The following is a 26,042-nucleotide window of genomic DNA, read 5'->3' as shown; positions in this document are numbered from 1 at the left end:
AGGGGAGGGATGGGGGGAAAGCAAGCAGGAGGACAGGTGAGACAGCAGGACAGGTGAGGCGGGCCCTGAGGGGGGGGCGAGTGGGAGCCAGGTGAATGTACGGCTCTCGGCGGCCGAGGGGGGGCGGGCGGCAGGAGGAGGCAGAGGGCGGCGGAGGAGGAGCCCCCCAGCAGCGAGCGGCGAGCGACTGACCGCGGCCTTCTGACCAGGACCGGAGCAGGGCCCCAAGCCCCCGGGCCTGGCGGGGGACGCGCTTCTCCCCATACCCTGTGCCTCAGCAGCTCCAGCCAGTGGACCCGACGGCCGTGAGGTAAGTGTACCCCACTTTTATCTTCTGGCTCGAGGTTCACTAGACTTGAGACTACTGCAGTGTCCTTCGTCCGTCCTGTAAGTGGGACCCCCACATACACACGCATGCATACCAGATTCCCACCACTCTCCTTCCTTGTGCCTTCCCAACACCTTAGTTCTTTGGAATTGGTTTTAACTGGGAGGAAAGGTAGAGAAGGAACTACGGCTGTCCCCCAACCCTGGGCGGAGGGTCCAGAAACTTTCTCTGCACTTCTAGGATCAGACAGGCGGCTCTGGGATGGAGAGGGGGTGAGGCGGCGCTGAGCGTTCCCCTAGTCTCCTCCATGATTTTAGGGGGGACCCCAGACCCGACCGAGTTGAGGGAATGGAAACGCTGACGGACTCTAACTAGGACAACGCGCCCCCCCTCCGCGCCCCCTGGCGCGGTGGGTTGGACCCGGGCCAGTTGCATGGGGGTTGGGGGGGCACAGGAGGAGCCGAGGCTTGGGGGAAAGTTACCGGCTGGACTATTTGGTTTCTTGCGCTTCCAGAGCCGCGCTTTCTCTCCACTGGTAGTGAGGCTCAGCGACAACCTCCAAACGCCATAGAACGACCCCTCTCTCCCCTGTCCCTCAATCCCACCGCGTTCCTCAGGCTCCAGACCCGCCGCCACCTTTTCAAAGCCAGCTCATGCCCCCCAGAACCCGAGAGCAAGGGTGGGTGACTAGGAAGAATTCTACCTACCACCCGGCCCTCTCACCGGCGCCGGCGCACCTGCCCCTAGTCAGAGTGGGGGTCGCTACTGTGTTGTGGAACCTACAGTGTGCGCCTGGCAGAGGGCTGCCATTCAAAGGGGTGGGGGGCGCTGCTTTCAATTTCCAGCTTTCTCTCCCTCCTCCCACCCCATCCCAAGTAAGAGAGCGACGTGTCCCGGCCAGAGCGAGGGGGGGCCGGGAGTGGGGGGGCGGCGTGGGCAGCGGGTTGTGCCCGGACACGTGCCTGCCCAGGCGCCCCGGCCCTGCTGGTGTTTGGAGAGAGGGCGGGTCCCCTGCCCCCCGCCCCGCACAACCCCCACGTATCAAAGGGCGGCTGAGACGTGGTGAGACCTCGGGGCGCCCTGGGGGGCGGAGGGGGGGGCGGGGAGCCTGGGTCCGGAGCAGGGGAGGGGCAGAGGCGCCGGTGCTAGCTGACCCACAGGAAACGAGCGCTGCTGACCTAGTTTGGGACACCGGAAGTGGGTGCTGGGGAGAGGGGGAGACCGGCAGGCTGTCCTGGCTTCCGGGCCAGGTGGAGGGCGTTCTTGAATTGACCCCCGCCCGAATGCCTTGGAGACCCCTAGCTGCAGTAGAGAATGGGAATGAGTCAGCGCAGCTATTCCCCCTTCCCCCAACTTATTCCTGGAGGAGGCAGACCTTTTATCAGGGGCCCAGGGGCGAGAAGCCAGATTGGGCAGTGAGGGGTTAAACCAGGATGGGAACTCTCGGTTCCCTAAGGGAGTGTGTGTGTGGGATTTGGGGAGAGGCCTGGAGGATTATGGGGTTGCCTTCTGCTGCCCCACACCACCAACTGGTTTGGTCACCCCTGTACCTGCCTGGCACTGCTGGGAGAGCTGGCATTGGAGTGGGCATCAGGTCGGGAGGAGAGAGTGTCCATAAAGAGTGTTGTGCTAGGTTGCGGAGGGACATATTTGTGACTAGGTTTGGGTGGTAGTTAGTGTTCCTCAGTGGTAACTGGGGAGAAGGGCAGGGGGCTCCCCCTGGAGCAGCTGATGAAACAAGGAGAAATCTCTGTCAGTGCCTCCTGTCCCTGGCCCCCGGGACCCCAGCTCCCCCAGCGTGCCTCTGTTACATGGTTGCTGTGGGCACGACACAGCCTGCTGGCACCCCCAGACACTGTCCCCTCCCTTGGGTACCACACCCCCCCCAGCCTTGGCACAGAAGTCAAAAAGGGGTTAATACCACCAGAAAGGGGCTCTGAGGAAGAAAGAAGACAGTGCCCACTAGGCTCAGGTGTCAAGGAGAAAGGCCTGCTCTAATGGGACACTCTCATCACTGCTCAGCCCTGTGATATGGCTGATATGGACCCTCGTGTCTAGGAGACAGGTGCTGCCCTATTCCCCTTCCCCATGGTGCCCCCTGGCACCCAGGGCCCCCAGCTCCTCCTTGGCCTAGTGCCTGCCCAGGGAGGGTGCGGCGGGCAGCGGGGGCTGGGCTAACAATGCACCATCAGGCCCTTTGTGTGCTTGCACTTGGCACCCTGGGGAAGGGTGGGGGAGGGGGGCCCAGCGGGCATGGGGGGGCGGAGCACTCTGGGGTGGGGACAGTAAAGGCTGGGGGAGAGAAGCAGAGAATGAAAGCAGGTGGGGAGGAAAGGGAAGTAGGTCAGATAGGGTGCCAGCCCCCCATTCCAAGCCAAGGCTGAGAGAACCAGTCCCTGATCCTATATGGCTGCTTGGATGGCATCATGTTGGTGCCTGAGGCATAATCTAGGACTGGGTATTTGGGGTCAGAAGTCACTGCCCAGGGGACTACTCAGATGGAGGAGGCTTGGCCTGGGACTGCCCCATTCTTGATGGCTGAGAGACCCAGTTCTGGCCCAATACCAAGGCCCCAAGATCAGCAGTGAATGGGCTTCAGAGAGGCCACTGCCCTCTGATAGAAGCCTCTGGGCCTGCTTTGGGGCTTCCTGCCTCCGGCTGTTTGGCTCCCTGACCTTCCCAAGAGTGAAGACTGCCCTGACATTAGGCCGTGGGGCCTATGCCTGTTTTGGCCTAGGGCTGAAGAGAAGAGTGGGGGAGGAAGGTGGGGACAGGCAGACGGATAGGACCCTGGCATGGGGTGTGCCCGCCCTGGCCTCTTCCCCCTCCTTCTGCTGAGTAAACTCGTGAGTAAACTTGACGTTTTGCCCGGACAGTTTGAAGTTGCCTCGCCGCCCCCCCACCCTAGTCCTGCCAACACACAAGCGGCCAGGCGCCAAGGCGGGCCTGGGGAACTGGGGGGAAGGGGATAGAGCTACTGTCATCCACCATCAAGGGCTTGGGAGAAGGGCAGGAAAGACCCCACCACCACCCCCTGCCAGCCAGGCCCTGGTCTTGGCAAGAGTCTTAGTTGGGGCCTGTCAGTATCTGTCCCAGAGCCTTGGAGAGCCCAGGGAAAGTGACCTCGAAGCAGGTCCTCTGCCCACTTCTGACTTCCACCCCACTAGGGAAAGACACCCAGCTGCCATCTGGCCCCCTGAGTTGCCATCTTCAATGTTCACAGCCCGCCCAGCACAGGGAAAAAACTACCTTTAGCAAATTCCCCAAGGAAGCCACAGATAGCTGCCCTCTTCATTCTGTCCACAACCTAGGTTGGGCATCTTATTCCTCTCTTCCCTGTGGCCTCCCAGCTGCTGTGACCTCTGCCCTGGAGGGTAGCATCCTTGTTTGCCAACATCCTGCCTTGACCTCACACCTGGGCCTAACCCCACATATACCTTCCCTATACTCACCATCGGGACTGGCCCTGACCTCCCCCAGCCCCTTCCTCTGCCTGCTAGCTTCCCCAGAACCAGGTCAGCCTTCAGAGCTTCCCAGCCTGCAAATACCTATGCCAGATCCAGGAGTTGAGGGTGCCCCGGGCAAAAGAGGGCTGATGGCAGGCAAATGGAGCCAGTGACCCCCACAGATACATGAATTTGCTACCACTTGACATCCCTAATTCCTCTTATGCCTCCTCAGGTCACCAGAATGGCAGGGGGGGAAATGCCTTCCCAGTCCCTGCCTAGCCTCGGAGTGGGGCTCCCCCAGGCCCTTGCTTTCGACCTCATGTCTCTGGCTTCAGTTTCCTTCCTGTTTCCACCCCCCCCCACTCCTCCCCACCCATGTACCCCTTTCAACAGACATCCTCTCCTCCTTCCTTCCTCCTTTCCTCCCCCTTTGCCTAGGAGCAGGGGTCCTCTCCCCCACCCATGGACCTCCTAGCCTTTTACCTCTTAAACACAGTCCCCTTGGAGATTCGTGACCAAGTCCTCTGCCCTCCCCATCCATCACCCATGAGGAAGGGGAGAACCCAGGCTTCTCAAGGGAACTACAACTCCCACAGTACATGCAAAGCAACTGTGGTGCACACTGGGAGTTGTAGTCCTCCTTGAGCTCTCAATTTGGCTGAGTCTGGAAATGTTTCTGGATAAAGGTAAAAGCCTGGGATGGGTCAGAACATGGGTATCCTCTACACCCCCTACTTTGTTCTTTCCATCCCATTCCTGTGTGATGCCACATACCCATGATTGACATCTATCTCCCCTGCTGAGACATGCTACTGATCCTCACCTAAGGCCCCACCCAAGAGATGCCCACACCCTGCCATGCTGCCCTGGGCAGGGGCGAAATGGAGGGGCCTCATGAACTCACTCACTGCCCCCTGCCCTCTAGGCTGGTTCCCTCCCTTTATGGGGATCAAAGGGCAGAGAGCAGCCCCACCCCACTCCCTTGTAGGCTGAAGGCACTCAGGCTCTCAGGAATTGCAGAGACTTTGGTGCCCAAGCAAATGCTTGGGCAGGGGGAATGCTTGGAGGTTGGTGCCTAATGGTAGGGAGACACACTGGCCACTGCCTTGAGGTGTGGAGGCTTCAATAGCTGCTCACAGGGCTACCCATAGTCTCCTAGGCTCTCTTTGTGTAGGCCCTGACTGGTGTGCTGCTCTTGAGGAGGCAGCTTGAGAACAGGGTCTTGGGCCTTATCTGTAGGGCCTAGGGGCCTCAGCCCGCCTGGCTGGCACCAAGGCACAAGAGTGACCCTCCCCCACCCCAGGCCTACAGTTGGCATGGGGCGCTGGGAGCAGGGGGGTAGGAGGGAGAGGAGGGCAGGACTGCCAGCATCCTGGTGGGTAGGTGCCAACCGGGCCGGGAGCTGGTGAGGGGCAGCAGGCCAGCGGAATTGAGCCAGCAGCTGTTGGGGGGAAAGGGGAGGGGGTAATTTAGGGGGCATTTCTGTGGTCCCCCCAAGCCTAGCTGGACTTTGGATGGCCTAGTGTCTGGGGGACACTAAGGTACCTCTCATTCCAGGAATAAGGGCCCCTAGAGTTGTTTAAGTGAAACTTTGTGGCCCACCCATCTCTGGGCTCAGAGCCCTCCTGAGTTGCCCCTCAGGCCCAGGCGGGTCCCACCCAACCAACCGGCCAGGGTGGCAGCAGCTTGCGCAAGGGGTGGGGCTAGGCGCTTCCCAGCAGATGCCCCCTCCCAGCTCCTTCCTCTTTCGGTGCCCACAGCTCCCCCAATCTGTCTACCCCCCTCAGGCCAGTTCTGTCCCCCTGATCCCCCTGGCTACTGGGGACTGGCACGAGTGCTGCCCCCTGGCCTGGTTGGCAGGGGCTGGCACCCGGGCGAAGAACTGTGGTATGTGAGTGGGTTTGGGGTGAGGCTATGGGGAGGGCGGGGTGCCGCCTTGCCCAGCCCCTGAGGGCCCCAGCCCAGTACAGAGTAGGGAGAATCTGGCTAGCTCCCAAGGGGGCTAGAGGCCTACTGGGGTCTGGAGGGCCTCCTTGTGGTCCCCTATCCCACATGCCCTGAGGGGCTGGGACCTGGGCACCTGTCACCCCTGGCACTAACTGTCCAGGGTTCCCCTCCTCCCTCTTCTGGCCACTGCTGCCTCCTGTCCCCTCCCCTCCCTTCTTCCTTCTGGTCCCACCTCCAGCAGCCTCTCCCATTGCTCCTCCTCATCTCTGTCCTCCTGGACTGTCCCTACCTTTCCTGCCCCTCACCTTTTTCCCATTTCAGGACTCAGGACAGGCAGGGGTGGGTACAGCTGGGCTTCGGGCACCACAGGCAGAGACTCGGGGCCCTCTCCCACGCTGCCAGCCCTCCGGTAACCCCTCCCTCCAAGCTGGGGGGAGGGGGGACAGCACCCAGAGGGTTAAGGCTGTAGGGGGGAGGGGCTGGGCCAGGTCGTGGGCGGCCCCTTTGAAGGAGGGAGCTGGAGCGGGGAACAGCCACCCTACCTCCCCCCAGCCTGGCCCTCCCCCACCCATCCCAACCTGCTGCCCCCAGGGGCCAGGAGGAGTTGCCGGCAAGGCCCCTCAGCCTTCAGGTGAGTAGGCCCTTCTCTGGCTTGGGAGATCAGGCCCCAGGGGGGCTTGGAGGCCTAGAATTGGCCAAGGGTCAGAGAAGGACTGAAAAACAAGGTTAGGAAGAAGGTGTCCAAACGTCATGGGGGGCGGTTAGCGAACCGAGGGTCTGAGGAGCTGGAGTGTGCGGAGACTTCAGAGTCTAAGGAGACCCAAGAGGACCAGGAGAGGCAGAAAACGGGCCTATAGGAGCAAGTGATTGCTGGGCCAGGCCAGGAGGTTGGACAGGCTGGCAGGGAGCCGGGCTCCGGGGATTGGGCTGGGGTGTCCTCTGGGGCTGGGGGGCTCAGGTTTCTGCCGGCGGCTTGGCGGGTGTGGGGTTACCAGCCAGCTCGGTTACCCAGCTGGAGACACTAGGCTTGGGGGAGGGGGTGGGCACAGGGTAGACCCTGGCACCTCGTGCAGTCTCCTCAGGCCCTGAGGGGAGCTGGCACTACCCAGGCAGACACTGCTGGGAACCCTGATGGCCAGGGTCTGTCCGAGTAGATAATTGCCTGTCCAAAGTGGGTACCCTACCCTCCGGGGAAAGTCCAGCAGCTCCAGGGCTGGAAACTCTGACGGGCAGAGAAGCACAGATTGTCCCCCGCCACCCCCACCGCACATCCGCTCTCACTGCACACCGCTCCCCCCCGCCACTTATCCTCCCCAACTGGCCCCCAAATTTTGGTCCCCCACTTCATCCAGAAGGGGGGCATGGGTGCCCTAAACGCAACCATCTCTTGGCAAGACCAGGCCTTGGAGGGAAGGCCCTGGTTCTTGATTTAATTCCTCTTCCCCTCTCTACCCACCACATGCCTGGGGAGAAGAGAAGGGGTGCCCAGAAAGGAGAAAGTGGGAGAGGCTTAAGTGAGAGAACCAAAGGGGAAAAGGAGGGAGACGAGATGTAGGGATGGTTCCTAAGAGGAGGCCTAGGGACACAGATGTGGTAGAAAGGACGCGAGCCCGTGAGGGCTAAGGAAGGAAAGCAAAGGTGAACCTTGTGGAGGAAAGACGAGGGTTGGGGAAAGTAGTAAGGGGACAGAAAAGGGAGGCCAAGAAAGGGTCAAGAGCGAGGGCTGGCTGATCGGCAGGAGGTGCCCAAAGGCGAAGGGGCGAAGGCTGGGAAAGAGCGTTGCCCCCATTCCTTCCTCCGCCATCTTTTCTCTCCCTCTTATTTCCCTTGATGGGGCCTGAGGGGCCATGGGCTAGGGCTGGTGTCACAGGAAGAAAACATGGGGAGCACTGAGGTCTCCCCTTCTTCAGGAGCTCTAGAACCAGGATTGGGGAATTTGGAGTTGGGGAGAGACTTAACCCCCACAGCACCGGGAAGCAGCCAACTCCCCTTGCCTCCTTCCCCCTTCGTGGCTTGCGGTCTCTCTTCCCCGCCTCGGCCCCCAGGAAGTGTGAGTGCTGGGGGTGGTGAGGTTAGGAGGGGGGAAGCGTCATATGGGGGATGGGGAAGGCATGTGCAAGCTTGGAGGGGCTGGGGTGCGGAGAGGAGGGCTCCATGAGTACCTAGGGCATCCCTGGGCAGAGGACCTCTCCTTGGAAGCCCTTCCATTCCTTGAGTGAGATGTTGGCTCAGCCCCTTCAACCTGCCTCCCCAGTGGGCAATCCAGATGGCTGCGGCCCCTGGGCCCCAGAGGCCCTGGGAAGGGGTGGGGAAGCTGGGGAACTAGGATTCCTGGGTCCCTGAGACCTTTGGACTGGCCGTCTGATTTCCCCACCCCGCAGCCCAGCCACAGGCTAAAGCCCTGGCTTCGTGCAAACTTAGCTCCAAAAAAACAGGAAGAGAACCTGAGGCTGGAGTTGGGGGGTGGGGGGGCTGGGGATAGAAAGGAGAAAGAAGTAAGGGGGAGGGGTGGCCAGCCAAAGCGCCAGGAGAATTGGGAAGAGGCTCAGGTCTCTCCATCATCCCTAGCAGGAAGATGTCACAGCCTGGTCCTCATCCTCCCTCACCCCAAGCCGCTGCTCCTGGAGAAGCCTGGCCAGGCCCCTCTCAGGCTCCTGGGCAGAGCCTAGAGGTAGGGGCCTTGGAACCTGGGAGGGGGGGCTCTGTGTGCCTGTGTCTCAGGCCCATATCTATTTTCTCTGCCACTAATCCTGGTTCTGCCTGCTGCCCCCCACACTAAGCCTCACTCCCCTAATCCCCAGGGTGGGGGGGAGGGGGGCCAGCTTTACTCAGCTGCCCTTTTCAGGGCCTCCTATCCCTGCCCTTCAGCTGCCTCAAGCCAGCAGTGTTGGCCCTGGTGCCCCCCAGCCCTGCCCTGGACGCTGCCTGAGGTCAGCACCTGGAAAGAGTTCCTATCTCCTTTTTCTTTCCAAGACCGGGCCAGTGTTCTCTACATTTTGGTTTCTCAGTGGTGGACATACCCTGGCAGGTGCCCTCGAGCACTGAGGGGCAGGTGATAGGCGCTCCCACCTTTGCCCCCTTCCCACCTTTCTCACCCTAAAGTCTTCCCCCAACCAAAGATGGGGCAGGCTTGACTCAAGGCCCAGTTTCAAGAGTGCTGCCCACCGGCTTGGCCGGTCTAGCAGGCCTGACAGTGAGGGGAGCCTGGAGGGGGGTGGCGGGAAAGAGGGGAGTGATAGGGTGGGGCCCCCTGTTCTTCCCCTTACCAGGCAAACAGACCTCGCCTGGTTCCCTGGCACAGCCGCCCCCCCAACCACCACACACACCCATGCCCACAAGGTCTTAGCAAGAGGGGGCATGCCAGGCTGGGTGGGGATGGGCCGCCTTCATGGGCGTCAGGGGGCTGGGCCCTGTGGGATGCAGAGGTGGGAAGGGTGCCCAAGCTAGGGTGGGCACCCTGGCACCAGTGCCCCACCCTGGCAGAAAGAAGGGGGAGGCCTCCATCCCACACACTCCTCCCAGATGATGATCTAGGAGTGCCCCCTTGGCCTGGTTGGCACCAGCATAGTTCCAGGTGGCACCTATGTTGGCACAGGTGCCAGAACTCTGGGTAAGGATTGGGGGAGTTTTCCAGAAGCTAGAGAACCGTATGAACACCCTCTCCTTCCCACACATGTCCTCTGCTTTTCCCCCTCCTTCATTGCTACCTCTTGGCCATGGGCACTGGATTTGGGCCTAAGGAGTTAAACACCCACCCTTGCCCAATCTCTATGTGAGTTGCGTGGTGAACCAGCCTGAGCCTGTGACCTGACAGCGGGGTCAGCCAATCAGCACCCCCGCCACACCAAGTTGCCACGGAGACCGTCCCTGGGGTGGGAGAAAAGAGGCGGGCTTAGCAGCAGGAATGGGTGGGGTGGGTAGAGAAGGAGGGAGAGGGATGGGGTGAGCCACGTGCCTGCGGGTGCCCAGCTCTCAGCCAATGGTAGTAACCTGGCTCAGTGGACAGCTAGACAGCCCCACCCATCCCCCTTAGGAGGGACAGGATCTGCTTGGGCCCAGGAGGGTGCCTACTGCTGCTTAAGTGGCTGCAGCCCTCACTACTGCTGTAGCCGCCCCTGCCGCTGCCCTTGCCACCACTTTTGCCCACCTGGTTTTTGTTTGTTCCTAAGTCCTGGGGCCATTTGCCACTTGTACCATTTGTAAAGTACAGGCAGGAGAACTAAAGGGAGCAGGGAGAGCTCCCAGACTGCTTGGCCCCCAGGGAGAAAAATGATTTGGGGACTTAAGGTGGGAACAGGTGGGCTACCTAAGGGTACCCAGTTGTAGCTTAGAAGCAGAGACAGACACGTGGGTGCTGCTCACTCAAGTCTTCTGTGCAGGAGCCCTGGCATTGCATAGAAAGTGCCAGGCAGGGAGGCAGACACAGACAATGCAGTTCTTGTGTCTTAATGAGGAAATCTGTGGCCCTTGACTCCCCCAAGTGTCTCCCCCGCCAAAAAAAAAAAACCCAAAACCTTTTCCTATCAATGGCCAGGGCTGAACAGCTGCTGGAGTGACACAGAGAGGACACTTACAAAATGTCAGTGGGACTTGCTCTAAGAATCATCTGGGCTAGCCTTTAAGATTACAGATGAGGATCAGGCCTCCTCAGGAAAGGAGGTGACTTGTCCAAGGTCAATTAGTACTAACCTGGCTCCCCCCCTCTGATTTGAGGGAGGTTGGCAGACCTGTCCCCAAGTAGTTTTCTTAACAGAGGCCACCTGTATAGTGGAATCTGCCCTGAGGCTAGGCCAAGGCCAGGCATTTATTGAGCCCCTACTGTGCATCAGGCTTTGTGCATGAGGCTTTGTGCTGTACTTGGTCTCAGTTAACCTTCACCACAACCCTAGGAGTCAGGTGGAATCATCCTCTATGGTAGATGAAGAAAGAGGCTCATAGATTAAATCACTTGTTTAAGATCACAGAGGTCATCGGTGGCAGAGTGAGGATTCAAACTCAAGCCTGGCTGACTGCAGAGCCCAGATCTTCTCAGGCCCCAACACTGTCTCCAGTTGCTCCAGACCCACAAAATGTCAGGGCTGAAAGGCTTCTATTCCCAGCCCTACCCACCTCCCCCTTGTACAGCTGATGAGGAAATTGAAGCAGAGAGAGAAATTGACTTGCCCAAGGTCAAGATAGCACAGCCAGGACTTCGAGCAGGTCTCACCCCCTTCCCAGCAGGACTCATGCCCCAACCCCTGCCCCACACCTCTGCCAGCCTTGGGATTACTGGCTGCTCTGTGTCGTCTGTGGCTGTGCCTTTCAGGGGAAAGCAAAGAGGGTGGAACCATGACCCTCTGAAGAGAGGGGGCTCTCCTGGAATGGGGAGGGAGAGATGGGGATGGGGGAGGGGAGGGACTGGAACTTGGCCTATTGGCAGTAGGGGAGGGGGCGGGGGCGATGCTTATCTGTGTGGGGCAGGAAGCACCCGCGCCAGCCCGAGACACCCCAGCAAAAGGTGGCTGCTCCTTGGCCCCATGATGGGGGGAGGATGTGGGGGGAGGGATGCTGGGAGCTGTGTTTCCCATTTGGTCTCTAGAAGGGGGGATCGAGAAGAGGAGATGAACTTTTGGTAGCTGGGGGAGGGGCACAAGGAGGAAGAGGCTGGTGCTTGGAAACTGCCTCCTCTTGTTTGCATGTTTTACAGTGTCCTAAATGCTTTAGAGAGATAACTTGAGTTAAAGCATCTGGCTATGCCTGGCCTCCAGCAGATCTTGGTCCAATGTGAATCTGAACTCTTTCACTGGCCTCTCCCCAGGCTATGAGGAGGTTTCATTGCAAAGACTATTACCCCACTTTTCAGATGGCTGAGGCTGCTGCTAGAGCTACCCAGAGTCCTTCAGCCAATTCTTCATGAAGCCTGAACCAGGACCCAGGCATCCTGTCTCCCTGTCCAGTGCTCCTTCCAAAGAGATGGGGAGTGGGGCAGGTGAAGCAGATGGGTCTCTAGGAAAGGGCCAGAAAGACGGTATTCCTGCTCTCAACAGAGGCAGAACAGAATAGTACAGTGGTTAAGAATAAGGACTCTGAGCCTACTGCCTGGGTTTGAACTCTGTTCTGCACTTAACTTGGAAAGTCACTTTACCTGTCTGAACCTCATTTCGCTTGTCTGTGAAATAGATGATAATCATACTTCAGAGGGTTGTGGAAGATTAAATGAGTGTAAAGTGCTTAGAAGAGTGTCTGGCACATAGTCGTCCCTCAGTAAGTGTTGGCAAACGTTGGCACTCCTTCCCCAGACCCTCTAGCAGGGCTGAGCGCTCTTAACCTCCCCATCTGCTTGACCTTGCAGGAGAAGATGGGGAGCCCCGAGGATGACCTGATTGGGATTCCATTCCCGGACCATAGCAGTGAACTCCTGAGCTGCCTCAATGAGCAGCGTCAGCTGGGCCATCTATGCGACCTCACCATCCGGACCCAGGGCCTTGAATACCGCACCCACAGGGCTGTGCTGGCTGCCTGCAGCCACTACTTCAAGAAGCTCTTCACTGAGGGTGGTGGTGGGGCTGTCATGGGAGCTGGAGGTGGCGGGACTGCCCCTGGGGGAGCCGGGGCCGGCGTGTGTGAGCTGGATTTTGTAGGGCCCGAGGCACTGGGGGCCCTGCTCGAATTTGCCTATACAGCCACGCTGACCACCAGCAGTGCCAACATGCCGGCTGTGCTCCAGGCTGCCCGGCTGCTGGAGATCCCGTGTGTCATCGCTGCTTGTATGGAGATTCTGCAGGGTAGTGGGCTGGAAGCACCCAGCCCGGACGAGGATGACTGTGAGCGAGCCCGCCAGTACCTGGAGGCCTTTGCCACAGCCACGGCCTCTGGAGTCCCCAATGGTGAAGACAGCCCTCCGCAGGTGCCCCTTCCACCGCCGCCACCACCGCCTCGGCCTGTTGCCCGACGTAGCCGCAAGCCCCGAAAAGCTTTTCTGCAAACCAAGGGGGCCCGGGCAAACCACCTAGTACCCGAGGTGCCCACAGTGCCTGCCCATCCTTTGACCTTTGAGGAGGAGGAGGTAGCAGGCAGAGTGGGCAGCAGTGGGGGCAGTGGGCTGGGGGACAGCTACAGCCCCCCCACAGGGACTGCCTCACCTCCTGAGGGGCCCCTAAGCTACGATGCCTATGAGGGTGAGGAGGAAGAAGAGGAGCTGGTATATCCCCCGGCCTATGGGCTGGCACAGGGCACCGGGCCCCCACTGTCCCCAGAGGAGCTGGGCTCAGATGAGGATGCCATCGATCCTGACCTGATGGCCTACCTAAGCTCCCTGCACCAGGACGCCCTGACACCAGGCCTGGATGGCCAAGACAAACTGGTGCGCAAACGCCGCTCCCAGATGCCTCAGGAGTGCCCCGTCTGCCACAAGATCATCCACGGGGCGGGCAAACTGCCGCGCCACATGAGGACCCATACCGGGGAGAAGCCCTTTGCCTGTGAGGTCTGCGGCGTTCGCTTCACCCGGTGAGCACCAAGTGGGGACGGTGAGCACCAAGTGGGGACGAGGCCCAGCAGGGGCCATAGGCGGTGTGGGGGAAGGAGGGTGAGGAGTGGAGGGAAGCAGTTAGCAAGTTAATAGAGCTGAGGTGGAGGTGGGTGGTCCTGGAGGGCCTGGGGCACGCATGGGTTACTGCAGTGAGGAGACACCAGGAGAAAGAAGCCAAGGGTGGTGGGTCTGGGCCTTGAAGGATTTGTTGAGCAGGAAGGCCCTGTTGGAGGCCGAGGAGCAGAAAAGGGGAGGGCCCAGTCGGGCTGGAGGCAAGCCAGCAAGGGTATCCTGGGGCAATACTGGAGAAACAAATGGTGAGGGCCCAGAGTGGAACAAGACCTGGGAGCATAACGAGGACAAGCCAGGGATCCCATCCTGAACACCTCTCTTGCCCTCCACCCCTGCCTGTGCCAGGAACGACAAGCTGAAGATACACATGCGGAAGCACACAGGAGAGCGCCCCTACTCGTGCCCGCACTGCCCAGCCCGCTTCCTGCACAGCTATGACCTCAAGAACCACATGCACCTGCACACGGGGGACCGGCCCTATGAGTGCCACCTGTGCCACAAGGCTTTCGCCAAGGAGGACCACCTGCAGCGCCACCTCAAGGGCCAGAACTGCCTGGAGGTGCGCACCCGGCGGCGCCGTAAGGACGACGCGCCTCCCCACTACCCACCACCTTCCACCGCCACCTCATCCCCCGCTGGCCTCGACCTCTCCAATGGCCACCTGGACACCTTCCGCCTCTCTCTGGCTCGTTTCTGGGAGCAGTCAGCCCCCACTGGGCCCCCAGTCTCTACCCCAGGGCCTCCGGATGATGATGAGGAGGAGGGGGCACCCACCACACCCCAGGCTGAAGGTGCCATGGAGTCCTCTTAAAGAGGAACGAATGGCCAGGCTGGAGCAGCACAAGGCCCGGGACACCCATGCCAAGCAGTGGGACACACAGAGCTGGGGTCGGGGCATTGAGCCTTGCTGGCATCAGAATCAGCCCCTTCCCCCCCAGAGCCCTCATTCCAATTGCAAGCTCAGAAGGTTTTGGGGCAGAGGTTCCCCAAATTGGGGTGATCCCCCAAGGAGTGATACATGTGATGTTATGTATATATTTACAGCTGTATTGTAAATGTGGGGTCCCTGGCCCCAGCTGCTCCTGGGGAGTAGAAGCAATAATGTATTTCTGATTTGTGGGGTCCCACTTCGGCTATGCGGGTTTCTAAGGGGTGGGGGCTTGGGACCAAAGCCTTGCCCCACCCCCATGCCCCTTGGGGGTTTTGGCTGTGTAAGGGGGTGAAGGACTGCCCCTCCCTTCCGAGACCCCTCCTTCCTGGTTTCTGTTCCCTTTTCCTGGCAGTGAATTATGCAAAGGGGGCGGCAAAGGAAGGGTAGGTGGGGAAAGCAAGGTGGAAGCTTGAAAGACTGGGGGACTGGGCCTGTAAGGAAGGAGCCATCCCAGTCCCCTCCGCCCTGCTCCCAGCGCTGAGTCATGGGGTCCTGGAGGAGAAGGGGGCGGGGTGGCCTGATTGGCTCGCCCGCCCCTGGGGGCAGCGGGAGGGGCCCCGCCCAGCTAGGGGAGCCGCTCCGCTCCACTCCTCTCCCCTCCCTTTCCCTCCCCTCCCGCGGCCCTGGGCAGGGAATGTCTTGTTCCCGCCGCTCCCTCCCCGGGGCCAGAGGGCAGGGCGGGCCGGGCGGCGTCCTACCCTCTTCTCCTCCTCCCCACCTCCTCCCCGCCCAGGTGCGAGCCGGAGCCACCGACACCGCTGCCGCCCCTGACTCACGCCGCCCCCGGGCTGGCACAGGGCACCGTGTGGGACAGAGTGAGGGGTTGGGGGAGCCTTGCGGAGAGCGGGCGAGCCGGCGCCATCTGGCGGCCATGCCCTGCGCGGGCGAGCGCCCCCGGCGGCCACTTGGAGCGAGCTGTCTTCGCGCCCTCCGCCACCCCGGCTGGTGAGCGGGCGCCCCCTTGCCAAGGCAGTGGGCAAGTAACCCCTCGCTCGGCCGCTGGGAAAGTGGGCCGCGGCCCTGTGGGAAAGAGATCCTTTCCCGGCTCCTTGCCAGCGGGCTTCCTGTTGGGTAGGGGAGAATAATCCCCTCACTCTTAGGATTGAATCCACCCCCATTCTGTACATAAGCCTCTCTGTTGGTCTTATTGAAATCTAGTTTCAGATTTTTAACTACCCAATTCTGCTTGGGGTGGGGGGTATGTCCCCCACCTTCATCGCTGGGTGCTGGACCCCCGTTGCGGCCTGGGCTCTGCCTTGCACTATTTCCCCTCCCTGGCCTGACGGCCCCTCCCCCTCCTTAAAAGGGGCAGGTTCAGGGGCCCGGTGCTCTTCTTCCCTCCCATGCACCCCCATGCCCATTTGCACAGCTGCCCAGGTACCTCCAACAGTGGGGAGGGGTCACAGGGAGGGGGTAGCGGGACCAGTCCCTGTATCTATTTAAAAAGTGATGATGATGTAATATATTAGGGTGGGGGGAGGTCGGGTTGCCCTGGGCCTCATCTTAAGCATTTCAGGTGATGGAGGGAGCCCAGGGCTGGGGAGACCTGGGGCCCAGCCCCAGAGAGTGGGGACAATGTGGCCTCCCCTCTCCCTACTTGCGGCTTTCCCAGTCAGTGCCTTAGTGGGGGAGGCATTCCCCCCTTTCCTGTTCCCTTCCCCTACCCCCGCCCCCCCACCTCGGGTGTAAGCGACAGGAAGAAATAATAATAATTTAAGATTCACACTTGTGTCCACTTTTGATTCCTTTATTCTTGAGGTGGGAGGGAGGGATCAGGAGGAGAGGGAGGTGAGAGAGGGACTGGGGGTTCTGAAGCTGGGGCGGGGGCCGCTTTGGGGGCAGAGGATTTCCGAGGTGGTCTAGGGGGCTCAGGAGGCACGGGAATGCTGGCAGGCTGACTGGTCTCAGGTAAGGGCTGCTCCCTGTGCCTTCTCTGCCGGGGCCCCTTCTCTTCGTCCAGGTCACTAGTGAGGAAAGGAAGAGGGGGTGGCCTGGTCACCAACGTTCTGTTTTCACAGGTGCGTTCCTGCCCCTGCCCTGCCCCATCTGTTCAGATCCACTCCTGTTATTTACCAGCCACTCCTGTCCTCCTGCCATGAGACATACAGCCCATGGCTGTAGAGATTTTCTGATTTTAGACTGATGCTGAGGGTGGGCAGTGACTTACCTGGGGCCACATGGCGAGTAAGGGCAGAAGCACTAGTGACTTCAGTGATCACACCTGCCCAAGGCTCAAGCAGCCCCTCTGCTGACCCAGCTTTGAACCTCACTGGGCTCTCTGGAACCTTTGAAAAGAAAGCTTTGCTTCCCCTTCAACCTCATCACGACCTCCACCGCCCCATTCACACTGGAATGTGCCCACTGGACAGTTTTTTTGCAGTCCTCCCAAGTGGAGGCAGCTTAACCTTCTCAAACCCAGCTGGCCCGTAGTGTTTTTTGCAAAGCCCCTGGCAGCCACACCACCAGCACTGTGGCTGGCTCCTCAGGCCTCCCAGACACCCTGCCACATCTATCCAAGACGCTGGCAGTAGACTCTGGCTGCTGTGTGGTCAGCAACCTCCTCATTGGAGGACCCATCCAACGCTCTGGCCTTTCAGTTCTCACCTCCTTGGCCCGACTGACCTTCATGCACCTCTGCTCTCACTCAGACATCCTCAGCCTTGGCCACTCATTGCAGTCATCCCAGAATTCCCTCACCCACTCTCTGAGCCCCTCCTGTCCAGCCAGCTCTCCCTTCTGGCCACTGCCCCTGCTCTAACACCTCAAAAACCAGACCCTGGACTGCCCCTGGGGCCTCAGCCACTTCTCTTCCCCAAGGCCAATCATCTCAGACACTCTTACTAAAGACACCTCAGCTGTCCCCATCTTGTCCTTCTCTTGACCTGCCCAGAAAAAAGCCCTCAACCGTTGAATCCTGCTCATGGCTACCACATTTGCCAGAGAAAACCACATAACCACACTGGAGCAGTCATTACAGGTTATGGTTTTCAACATCATCTGGGCCTTTAATGCTACCTGGAAATCCCTTAACCTCCCCAGTCAGCTTCTTTGCATATTCCACAGGGCAGGTCTTTCAACCTCCACCACCCACTCCTTGAAACCTTTATTCTACTCCCAGCCACCCTTTGCTCTCTCAGCAGATGCCCTTGCCTCCTACTCCCCAGAGAAAAGCAAGGCCACCGGGCTGGAGCAGGCTCAGCTCTGCTCGGAAGAACCCGCGCTCTCCCCTCCTGCCCCCACAAGCCTGCTCTTTTCTAAGGCCACCTTGTCCACCTGGCCCTAGAGCCCATCCCTCCCTCTTCAATGCTCCCTTTCTTTTTCATTGCCTAAATGCTCAGATCTCCCTGTCCTTGGATATAAAAAATCTTTCAGTGCTGGATCCCCTTCAAGCTACTCTCTAGCCATGTGAGGCTAACTCCCCCTTCTTCACCATCAAGCTTACTTTTTAAAACTACAGCAGTTATTATATTAATAGAATTACCAAACTTCTTGCGACAGTGATGCAGGAGCCACATACCCTGTTTCTGAGTCCTCTCTACCAGTCACCTCTCAACCCATCATGATCGGGTTTAGGCCTTCCTGACGCCATGAAAAATACTGCCAACACGCCACTCCAGTGATCTCTTAACCATCTGTCTTCAGATGATCCTACTTGATTTCATATTCTCTGCTCTCCTGCTTTCTTAAGCCTCTCCTCTCCTTGGTTTGTAACTGAGCTCTCGGGGTTATGTCCCTGTCCCCTCCCTCTATCTGGCTATGCACTCTACCAGGATGACCTAGCTCATCCTCTCTCTTACAGTCTCCAAGTCAACAACCCCCCAAAATATACCTCTAGCTCAGAGCCCTGCCCCTTTCTAACTATCCCCTGGGCATTTCCAGCTGGATGCTGGAGACACACAGACACCTCAAAAAGCTCAAACTGTGCCAGTTTTCTTGACCCAGAACCCGTTTCTCTTCCTGCTCTAACACCTGTCCAGTCCCAAGCATAGAGATCCCAGTCGCCCTCAGCACCTCAATCCTGAGGTCACCACCAGCTTCTCCCAGGCTAAGACAGCCACCTCTCTGGTCCCCCTGCTTGTGCCTAACCTCTGCTCTGCCTTCCTAGCTTATGACAAGTATGAACAAGTATGAACACGTCACTTTCCAACCTAAGATCTTCAAGTGGCAAGTGAGGCCCTTCCTGTCTCTCCTCACCTTCACTTCAGACCTCATCTCCCAGCATCCTCTGAGGTCTTGACTCAGACACACACCCCTGGGCTCTGCCCTCCTGAAAGCCTCACATTCTCCAAAGTCACACAGGCCTCCCCCTGGAACGCTTTCCGCCCCGTCTCAGCCTAGCAAACCACCAGGCTGCCCCCCCAGATCCAGTTCATTTTTTTGCCTCTTCTATGAAGCCTTCATCAATATACCCCCAACCCAAACTTGTTGTCCTGTCCTCTGTGCTGCCGAGAGCATGCTTCACTCCCTTATCGGGGTGCTCTCCACACTGTTGTTATCTATTTGATATCAGTGTCCCCCGCTGCGTGGGGAGCTCCTCCAGGGCAGCAGTACTGACACAGAGCCGGCACTTGGCAAACTTCAGTTCCTTCCCTTCCCCTCATCTCCGTCTCCAGCCCTGGCAGAGGTCCAGGCACCCAGGAAGCCCTTTGTAGATGGGATAGAACATGCTCAAGCCTCGCAGTTCCCAGGTGCCAATTCCTTCTGCTTCCCACTGACCTGAACTCGGAGCTGGACTCTGTCGAGAGGCTCCTGTCCAGTGCTTCTTGGAGCCGTTGCCGCAGTAACCACTCTTGCTCAGGGTCCTTCCTTCGAGCTGCGGCCAGCCATAGCTGGGGGCCCTCCTCGTCACTAGAGTCCCTGGAGAAGCCTCCCATCTCAGTGGCTCATAGACATCCTGGGAAAAGGGTGGCTGCTCCCACTGCCCCCAAAGACCCCAGCCATCCATGCCACTGAAAGACTCACAGCTCCAGGTCCAGGTCCCCCTGATAGGAGAGGGGAGATGCACACACGGAGCAGGTGTTGTCCAGGAGGCGGAAGCAGGTGAGGCAGTAGAGGCCTAGAAGAGGCCAGGAGGGAAGGAGGTGAGCTTCAGATTGTCCACCAACCCCCTGTGTTCCCTGGTTTCCAGGCCCTTCCTCCCCTATCCCACCCCAAAGGGACCATCCTGTCATGGGGCGCACAGTAGGGAACTGCCGCAATGCCACTTGCATATAAATCCTATGCATACCCAGGAGAATTAAGGCAAGCATGGAGAAAATGAGCTACCTAAGGGCTCTATGTAAATGAGAACATGCATAGTAATGAAAGGAGGGTAAAAAAGGTGAGATATCCAAGAAGTCCATAAAGAAAGCTCCACAGTTGATCATCATATGCAAATATGGTGAGTCCCAGCAGGGAAAGGCACATTTCTCAGGGGTCTCACCTTTGCAGTTTGGGGTACTACAAGACACAAAGTTCTCCATGTCCTCCTCATCCTGGAGCTGCCCACAGCCCAGGCAGTAGGCCTGACGTGGCCAGAATTGGTTGACAAATGGACCCAGGCAGGGGCACCTACGAAGAGAGGTTACAGACACCAAGCAGGCCAGCCTAGCCCTCCTATTCCAGCACTGACCTCCAAACAATAGGGAGGACTTCCTGTAGTCTAACCTCCATCCCTCTGATTTTAGCAACAACCTCTCTACTGCCCTGTCCTCTTTTCTCCCTTCACTCCCCACCCCTAAGAATTCTCAGTGTTAATTCTCCTTCCCAGGGCAGAATGGCACGGAATGGGCACGCTCTTCGCCCAAAGCTCTTGACACTTAGGAAGAGAGGGATCCATTCTAACTCCTGGCTCTTTTTCTGTCCCCTCTCGCCTCACTCTTATAGGAAAAAGACAGTGGTCTCACCGGCTGGCCAGCGCTAAGAAAACACTGCTGTGGTCCTGGTCAGCTGCACGCCGCTTCACTGCTCGGTGCAGGGCAGACGACAGGTTGGTTCGGCGGCTCAGAAGTATGTTGTAGAGGTAGGCGATTCTCTCCTGAGGTCAGGAAAGGGGTTGCACTTGCCCTTGTTTCTTCTGCCCAGAATGGCCTCTGCACCCATCCCCACCCCCTACCTTTTCCTTCTGTCCCACTCCTGTGAATCCCCCTAGGCTTGGCTCAAATGCCCCTTCCTCTGGGAAGCCTTCTGGACTTCCCCCAGGTCGGATTACCCACTCTTTCCTCTGGCTTTCCATAGCACTTTATTCTCCTTAATAAAAGTGCTTTTAAAATTGTAATGTCTTGTTAAAAGCCCGTCTGGCCTGCCTTGAGACTGTGAGCTCCAGACTGCATGTGTTCATCTCGGCACACTGGAGCCCAGCTCGATGACTGGCATGCAGTAGGTGCTCCGTGAATGATGACTAAATGAGTAAACAAATGGCGAATTTCCCCTCACCCCTCAGCATGCCACCACTGCCCCGTCCCCCCTGGTTTTAACAAAACTCTGGAGGCAAGCCCTGTCTCTGGAAGCCCTGTCCCAGAGGCACCATTCCTCCCGGCCCCGCTGGGGTCCAGGGGCCTGCAGTCCAGGCAACATGCTTTGGGCTCAACCAGGGGAGAGAGAGCCGGGGCTGCTGAAGAACTCCACGCTCCCAAAGCCAAGACAGACAGCACTGGCTTAGCACCCTGGGGAGGGAAGGGGCTGGCTGCCCGCCATGGACCCCTCACCTGCTCCCGGGATGGATAGTAGGAGGCACAGATGACTCGCCGCAGCCGACTGACGTAGTTGCCAAACAGAGTGACGAAGAAGCATAGGCCATACATGATGCCTGGGGACACAGCAGGCACAGTAAGCATTGCCAGTGGGCATGAGGTGCCAGCCACACCCCTGGCCTCCCGCCCCTCCAGCAGTCTGTGCCCCTTATGCCCTGAATGGTGTCCATTCCCCCAGGGCCCTCGGGGTGTGGTTGATACCGATGACGACGTAGCCAGTGGCATCGGGCTCTGAGGGACGCAGGAGGCAGCGAGGGGACAAAATAGTGACGTTGCCTTGCTGCAGGACGTCAAATGCCGACACCAGGTCACGATAAATATTCCCGGTATAGCCAGTCCCTTTCACGGTTATAGATACCAACACAGGGCCTGGCACAAAGACACTGTGTAAGTGGCACTCATGGCAGTTGCCCCTGTACCATGCAGAAAAGGCCACACCTTCTGGAAGGTGGAAAGGGGAGCAGTCCAGGTCATAGGCATGGACCATACCTTCAGCCAGGGGCCTTTGATGCCCCAGGCACCCTCTTGGTGCCCTGGGGCCTGACCTCAGTCCTGGCACCGAGGACTGGCCCCTTGGTCCAGCTGGGTGGCACTGGGGTCTGGTCTGCCTGCCCAGGCCATCACCCCTGCCTCCACGACCACCCAGAGGCTTTTATTTTAAAATATCGGCTGAGCACTGACTGTGCAGCAGGCACTGGACTATGGGCTTTGTTTGTTTGGGGGGGGTTGTCTTTTACTATGGGGGGGTTGAAACTTTTTCTGTTGGTCCTCTGGCACACAGAATTAGATTAATTATATTCCTTGGCTCATGGCACATTCTCAAGTGATGGTCACAGGCAGTCAATACACATAATTTCATTACTGCTTTAGCAATCCAGACAGACTGCTAACGTCATCCCATTGTTCCGATGAGGAAACTGGAGCTCTGTGAGGTTAAGAAACTTGCTTAAAGCCACCGCCTAGTAAAGGACTGAGCTGGGATTTGGACCCAAGCCAGTCTGACTCTAGAGCCAGTCTCCTCTATTATGTTCTAAACTTGACCTCGACACAGGTGTTACCAGGCAGAAGATAGAGCTGAAACATGGGCATGGTCAGGGGCTGGTGAGTAACAGTGACATGGGGACATTCAGGCAGTCCCCCAGGGCTGAGGGTGGGAAAGAGGAGAAGGCTCAGAGCGGATGGGGAGGACGCAGGAGCAATCCGAGGGGACTGCAGCCGGCAGGCGGGAGGAGGTGTAGACACTCACTGCGGGCCACGATCTCCCCCTGCAACTGGTACCGGGCCAGGTCGAGCACCCAGAAGACAGCATAGTCCAGGAAGACCAGGAGCAGCACGAGGAGGAGGTGTCGGATAAGGTTGAAGGTCTCCAGGGTGTAAACAAACTGCTCCCGTCGGGACAGGAAGATGGAGCCTGCGTGGGGGTGGATGGTCAGAAGGGTGCTCCCTGGTGCTCCCCCCCACCAGATCCCAGCTCCTGCACCTGATTGAGCCTGGGCCTGTTTGCCCATCAGGAAGAGGAAAGGGGAAGAAGCTATGAGGACCCATGGCCAGTGTGGGAAACACTGCTCGGGGGCAGCGGGCTCCGTGGCTAGAGGAGCTGGCCTAGCGTTTCCACCTGGGCCCAGTGACCCATTCGCAGTCGCCAGGATCCCTCCCTCCTGGGGCATCCCTCATCCCCTTACCTGGCTCGCCACCTCACAGGCAGTCCTCTCCTCCACTTTAGCACATTCACACTTCCTGCCCCCACTCCTATCCCAACTTCACTTCCCCGGTTCCATGTCTACTTGCCACCTATCCTTCCCACTGTCCTGACGTCCAGGGTGTTCCCAGAAGCACCGCCTGCCCCTTCCTGTCTGTCCGCATCCTCCAGGGTGTCCACTTTCCCCAGCAGACCAAGAGCTCCCCAAGGACTGGCTGTGTCTCCCCCTCAGCTTGAAATTTCCTTGAGCTCTGAGTTGTTTCTCCTCCCTCTGGCCCTTCCCCAAGCCCTGCCTCATCCCTGCCTGCGCAGTGGCTTAGGGTCAGGCCAGGGGGCTTGGGGAAAGCCCTGGCCTCCCCGAAAGCCCCTGCTCTCCCCAGCCTGGGGGCCCTCACCCGGCTGGATGTAGCGGCCGGCCTCGTGGGCACTGAGCGGCAGCACCGTGGGCAGCCCCGCCGTGGCGCGCACGGCCTCCATGCGCAGGAATCGGCTGGTGATATAGATGTTGTCGAAATGATCCCGGTTCAGGTAACAGTACCAGTAAAACAGGGCTCTGGCGGGGGAGGGGGCGCATGTGAGGCGCCTGACCGGCACCCCGGACCAGACCCCAAAGGGCACCTCCCACCCCACCCTGTGACTTCAGCCTGCCAGGATGCCCTGGGGATGAGCTGGTCCCCACAGCCCTGGCTCCACAACCGCAGCCCGCCCGCAGCCCTCACTGGAAGTAGAGCAGCACGAGCAGCAGAGGCGTGGTGTAGCCCATCAGGGCCAGGGCCTCCCGGGCGCGGTACAGCTTCATGCTGACGGCCTCGCGGAGGTCCACAGCTACCTGCGACAGGCTCCGAGAGGCATTGAGATCGACAGAGAAGTGATGGGTGGCTGTCATGTTGAACTCAAACTCCTGACGCACCCGGTCAATCAACTTCATCACAGCTGGGACCGGCAGGTCCAAGGGAGAGTGAGCAGGGAGAGTTAGGATAGGGCAGAGCTGCACCCAGGCGAGGGGCCCGGCACAGCTCACAGACCAGCCAGGAACCCCCAGTACTTGCACCTACAGTGGACTGAGGAAGGGACAAAGCCCCCACATCTGGGCCATCGCCATGCATGCTTGGCACCCGGCATCAGGCCTGGCACTCAACAGATGCTCCAGAATGATCTCGATGACCTGAGCTTGGGACGGGAGGCCCTGCTTCTGCTCTCAGCTCCTGCTCTGAAGTCGAGCTTTGATGAGACACCTCCCCTCTACTGGGTCTCAATTTCCTAATCTGCACAGCACGGACATTGGCCTGGGTGACCTCTTGACGTCCTTTCCTGCTCTTGCATTCTCATTTATGGACTGGGAGCACTCCGGGCTGGCAATGGCCATACCAGGATGAGGGAGGGAGACCACTCGGGAGCACTGTATGTGGCAGGGGCTAGGAGGGGGTCACTCACGGGTGCCGATGGCCTTGCGCAAGAAGGGCTGGATGTACTTGGGGATGACGCAGAACACCTCGGCCACTGAGAGTGGGAGACTGCTGAGTGTTGGGAGGAGGGGCAGAGACGTGGCCTGCTCCCCCACCTCCCAGGACCCCCTTCTCACAGGGCCTCTTGACTTTTCTATTAGCCTTCACATTTGCTCAAAGCCTTTAGCCCCTCCCTATTGCCCCCCCCACATTGGTCCCTCCCTCTGCCCCCCATCCGGACTGGGCCAGGCATCTTTAATGGTTCCATATTCATTGCCCTCTCCTGCTCCCCTGGGCCTGCCCTCCCAATGAACCCCCACATTCCCACCCCAGACCCCTGCCCCACATCGGCCCCTCCCTGCTGGCGGGCCCGGGCTTTCTCACGGCTGGCAAGTCCACAGAGCACCAGTTTGAAGGGCATGAGCACGTAACATAGGTGGTAGGCTTGTCGTATGACCTTCACGCAGCTGTCCTTGGCATCATCGAAAACCCGCGCACACTTCAAGTAAGGGTTGCCCAGCTCCGAGTTGCACACGTCACCAATGTGTAGGAGCCAATACCACACATTTCGCAGGGCCCTGGCTGGGGACAGCTGTAGGGCTGGTACCCAGGGCTGGAGTCCTGCAGCCATTTCTCAGGGTTTGGGGAACAACAGCACAACACCCAGAGCTGGAGGGGCCTGTGGCCAGGGGCTTGGCTGTGCTGTATCCAGTGGATACCAGTCAGCACCCAGGAGGGGCCTGAAGAGGCCTGGGCAGGGGTGAGGGTGAGGAGACCGGGTGCCCCTTGACCTCCCCCAAATTAGTCATGGTATTGTGCTTACCTATATGCTTCACACCGTCCATGATTGACCGAAAGAACTTGCGGACCCGGTCAGCCACCTGTTTGGCCTTCTGGGCAATAGCTTTAATCTTGTTCAGGGCACCTGAGGGGCAGGGGCAGGGGCACTGTGGGCTTCTCCTCTAGGGGCTGGTTCTCACCTTGCCTCTGGGGCAGTGAGTGGAGAGGGGCTGCCAGCCCGGAGGTGGGGAGCCTGGATGCCTGGTCTGGGAGATAGTTAGTCTGGAGTGGAGGAGGCCAGAGGGTGCGAGTAAAGGGGTCTAACTGGGCCCAGAGGTCCTTGCCAGGCCTGGATGCTTTGAGATTAGGACACAGTACCAGCAGGGAAGCATGAAGCCCGAGGACTGTAGAACATGCAGGACAAGGGGGACATGGGGGCCGGTGGGAGACAGCAGCAGGCGGAGGAAACTTACTGACAAGGGGCTGCCTGGCCCGCTCCAGCATTTCAGCCGTCTGGTTCAGGGCCAGCTCTGCCCCACAGGCTACAGCCTCACTGGCCCGGGTGAAGTTGCGCAGGGTGTTGGCACAAGGCCCTTGCAGCACCAGCCCAAAGGCAGCCACCAACAGCAGCATCCGGCCATGCCCTGGGGGTGACAGCTCCATCAGAACCAGGACCCCAGCCATGAACATGGCAGCAAGTCCTTGTAAGTCTTTGGAATATTTCCCTTAATCCTCCCCATCCCCCAGGATCCCTCCTGACCCAGGACCTGTCCCCTTCCATGGGGTGCCAGGCTCACTGGAGAAGGCCTGGGGCAGCAGCAGGAAGACAGTGACTCGGACCTGGCGAGAGAATGCCATGCCCAGGCTAAGGAAGGTGGCCAAAATGAGGGTGCCCACCAGGCAGCCCCAGGGGCTATGCCCTTCCACCAGTAGCTCCAGAAGCCCATAGGCTGTGGCCAATGACAAGCCTAGGCTAAAAGCCCCCACGCTGAGGACCAAAGATCGTGCCATGCTAGGCTCCTCTTCCCCCAAGGGGTGCACAACATCCTTCATGACTTTGGGCATGGCTGCTGAGACCAAATGTTTGCCTGTCTCTAGGAGATGCCCACCAGGTTCTGTGTTCCTGGAATTTCTCGCCATATTCTAAGGT

At 59.1% G+C, this 26,042-nt stretch overlaps 2 protein-coding genes across 3 annotated transcripts; one reads left to right on the top strand and one right to left on the bottom strand.

Moving 5' to 3' along the window:
* ZBTB7B (zinc finger and BTB domain containing 7B) lies at window positions 1–15,962 on the top strand. 2 transcript variants are annotated; one of them, XM_012658687.1, is made up of 4 exons: window positions 1–53; window positions 210–310; window positions 12,056–13,212; window positions 13,652–15,962. In XM_012658687.1, the coding sequence occupies exons 3-4, from the start codon at window positions 12,062–12,064 to the stop codon at window positions 14,115–14,117; spliced, it is 1,617 nt and encodes a 538-aa protein (XP_012514141.1). In that variant the 5' UTR covers window positions 1–53; window positions 210–310; window positions 12,056–12,061; the 3' UTR covers window positions 14,118–15,962. The 2 variants fall into 2 exon arrangements, with proteins under 2 accessions (XP_012514141.1, XP_012514142.1); XM_012658688.1 differs by lacking the exon at window positions 1–53 and adding an exon at window positions 8,296–8,395 and having other exon boundaries at window positions 60–310.
* A 1-nt stretch (window position 15,963) lies between these two features.
* On the bottom strand, window positions 15,964–26,031 carry DCST2 (DC-STAMP domain containing 2). The gene is made up of 15 exons (XM_012658686.1): window positions 25,690–26,031; window positions 25,366–25,536; window positions 24,936–25,037; window positions 24,497–24,694; window positions 24,102–24,167; window positions 23,387–23,600; window positions 23,063–23,220; window positions 22,215–22,379; window positions 21,170–21,337; window positions 20,924–21,024; window positions 20,123–20,253; window positions 19,660–19,787; window positions 19,200–19,293; window positions 18,954–19,094; window positions 15,964–16,201 (listed from the first exon to the last, which is right to left on the bottom strand). The coding sequence occupies exons 1-15, from the start codon at window positions 25,955–25,957 to the stop codon at window positions 15,985–15,987; spliced, it is 2,322 nt and encodes a 773-aa protein (XP_012514140.1). The 5' UTR covers window positions 25,958–26,031; the 3' UTR covers window positions 15,964–15,984.
* Window positions 26,032–26,042: the final 11 nt, after the last annotated feature.

The sequence above is a fragment of the Propithecus coquereli genome, unplaced genomic scaffold, assembly GCF_000956105.1.
Source record: "Propithecus coquereli isolate 6110/MARCELLA unplaced genomic scaffold, Pcoq_1.0 Scaffold59, whole genome shotgun sequence".
Taxonomy (NCBI): domain Eukaryota; kingdom Metazoa; phylum Chordata; class Mammalia; order Primates; family Indriidae; genus Propithecus; species Propithecus coquereli.
Note: the sequence above shows the minus strand (reverse complement) of the source record. Positions and strands in the feature narration are given on the sequence as shown.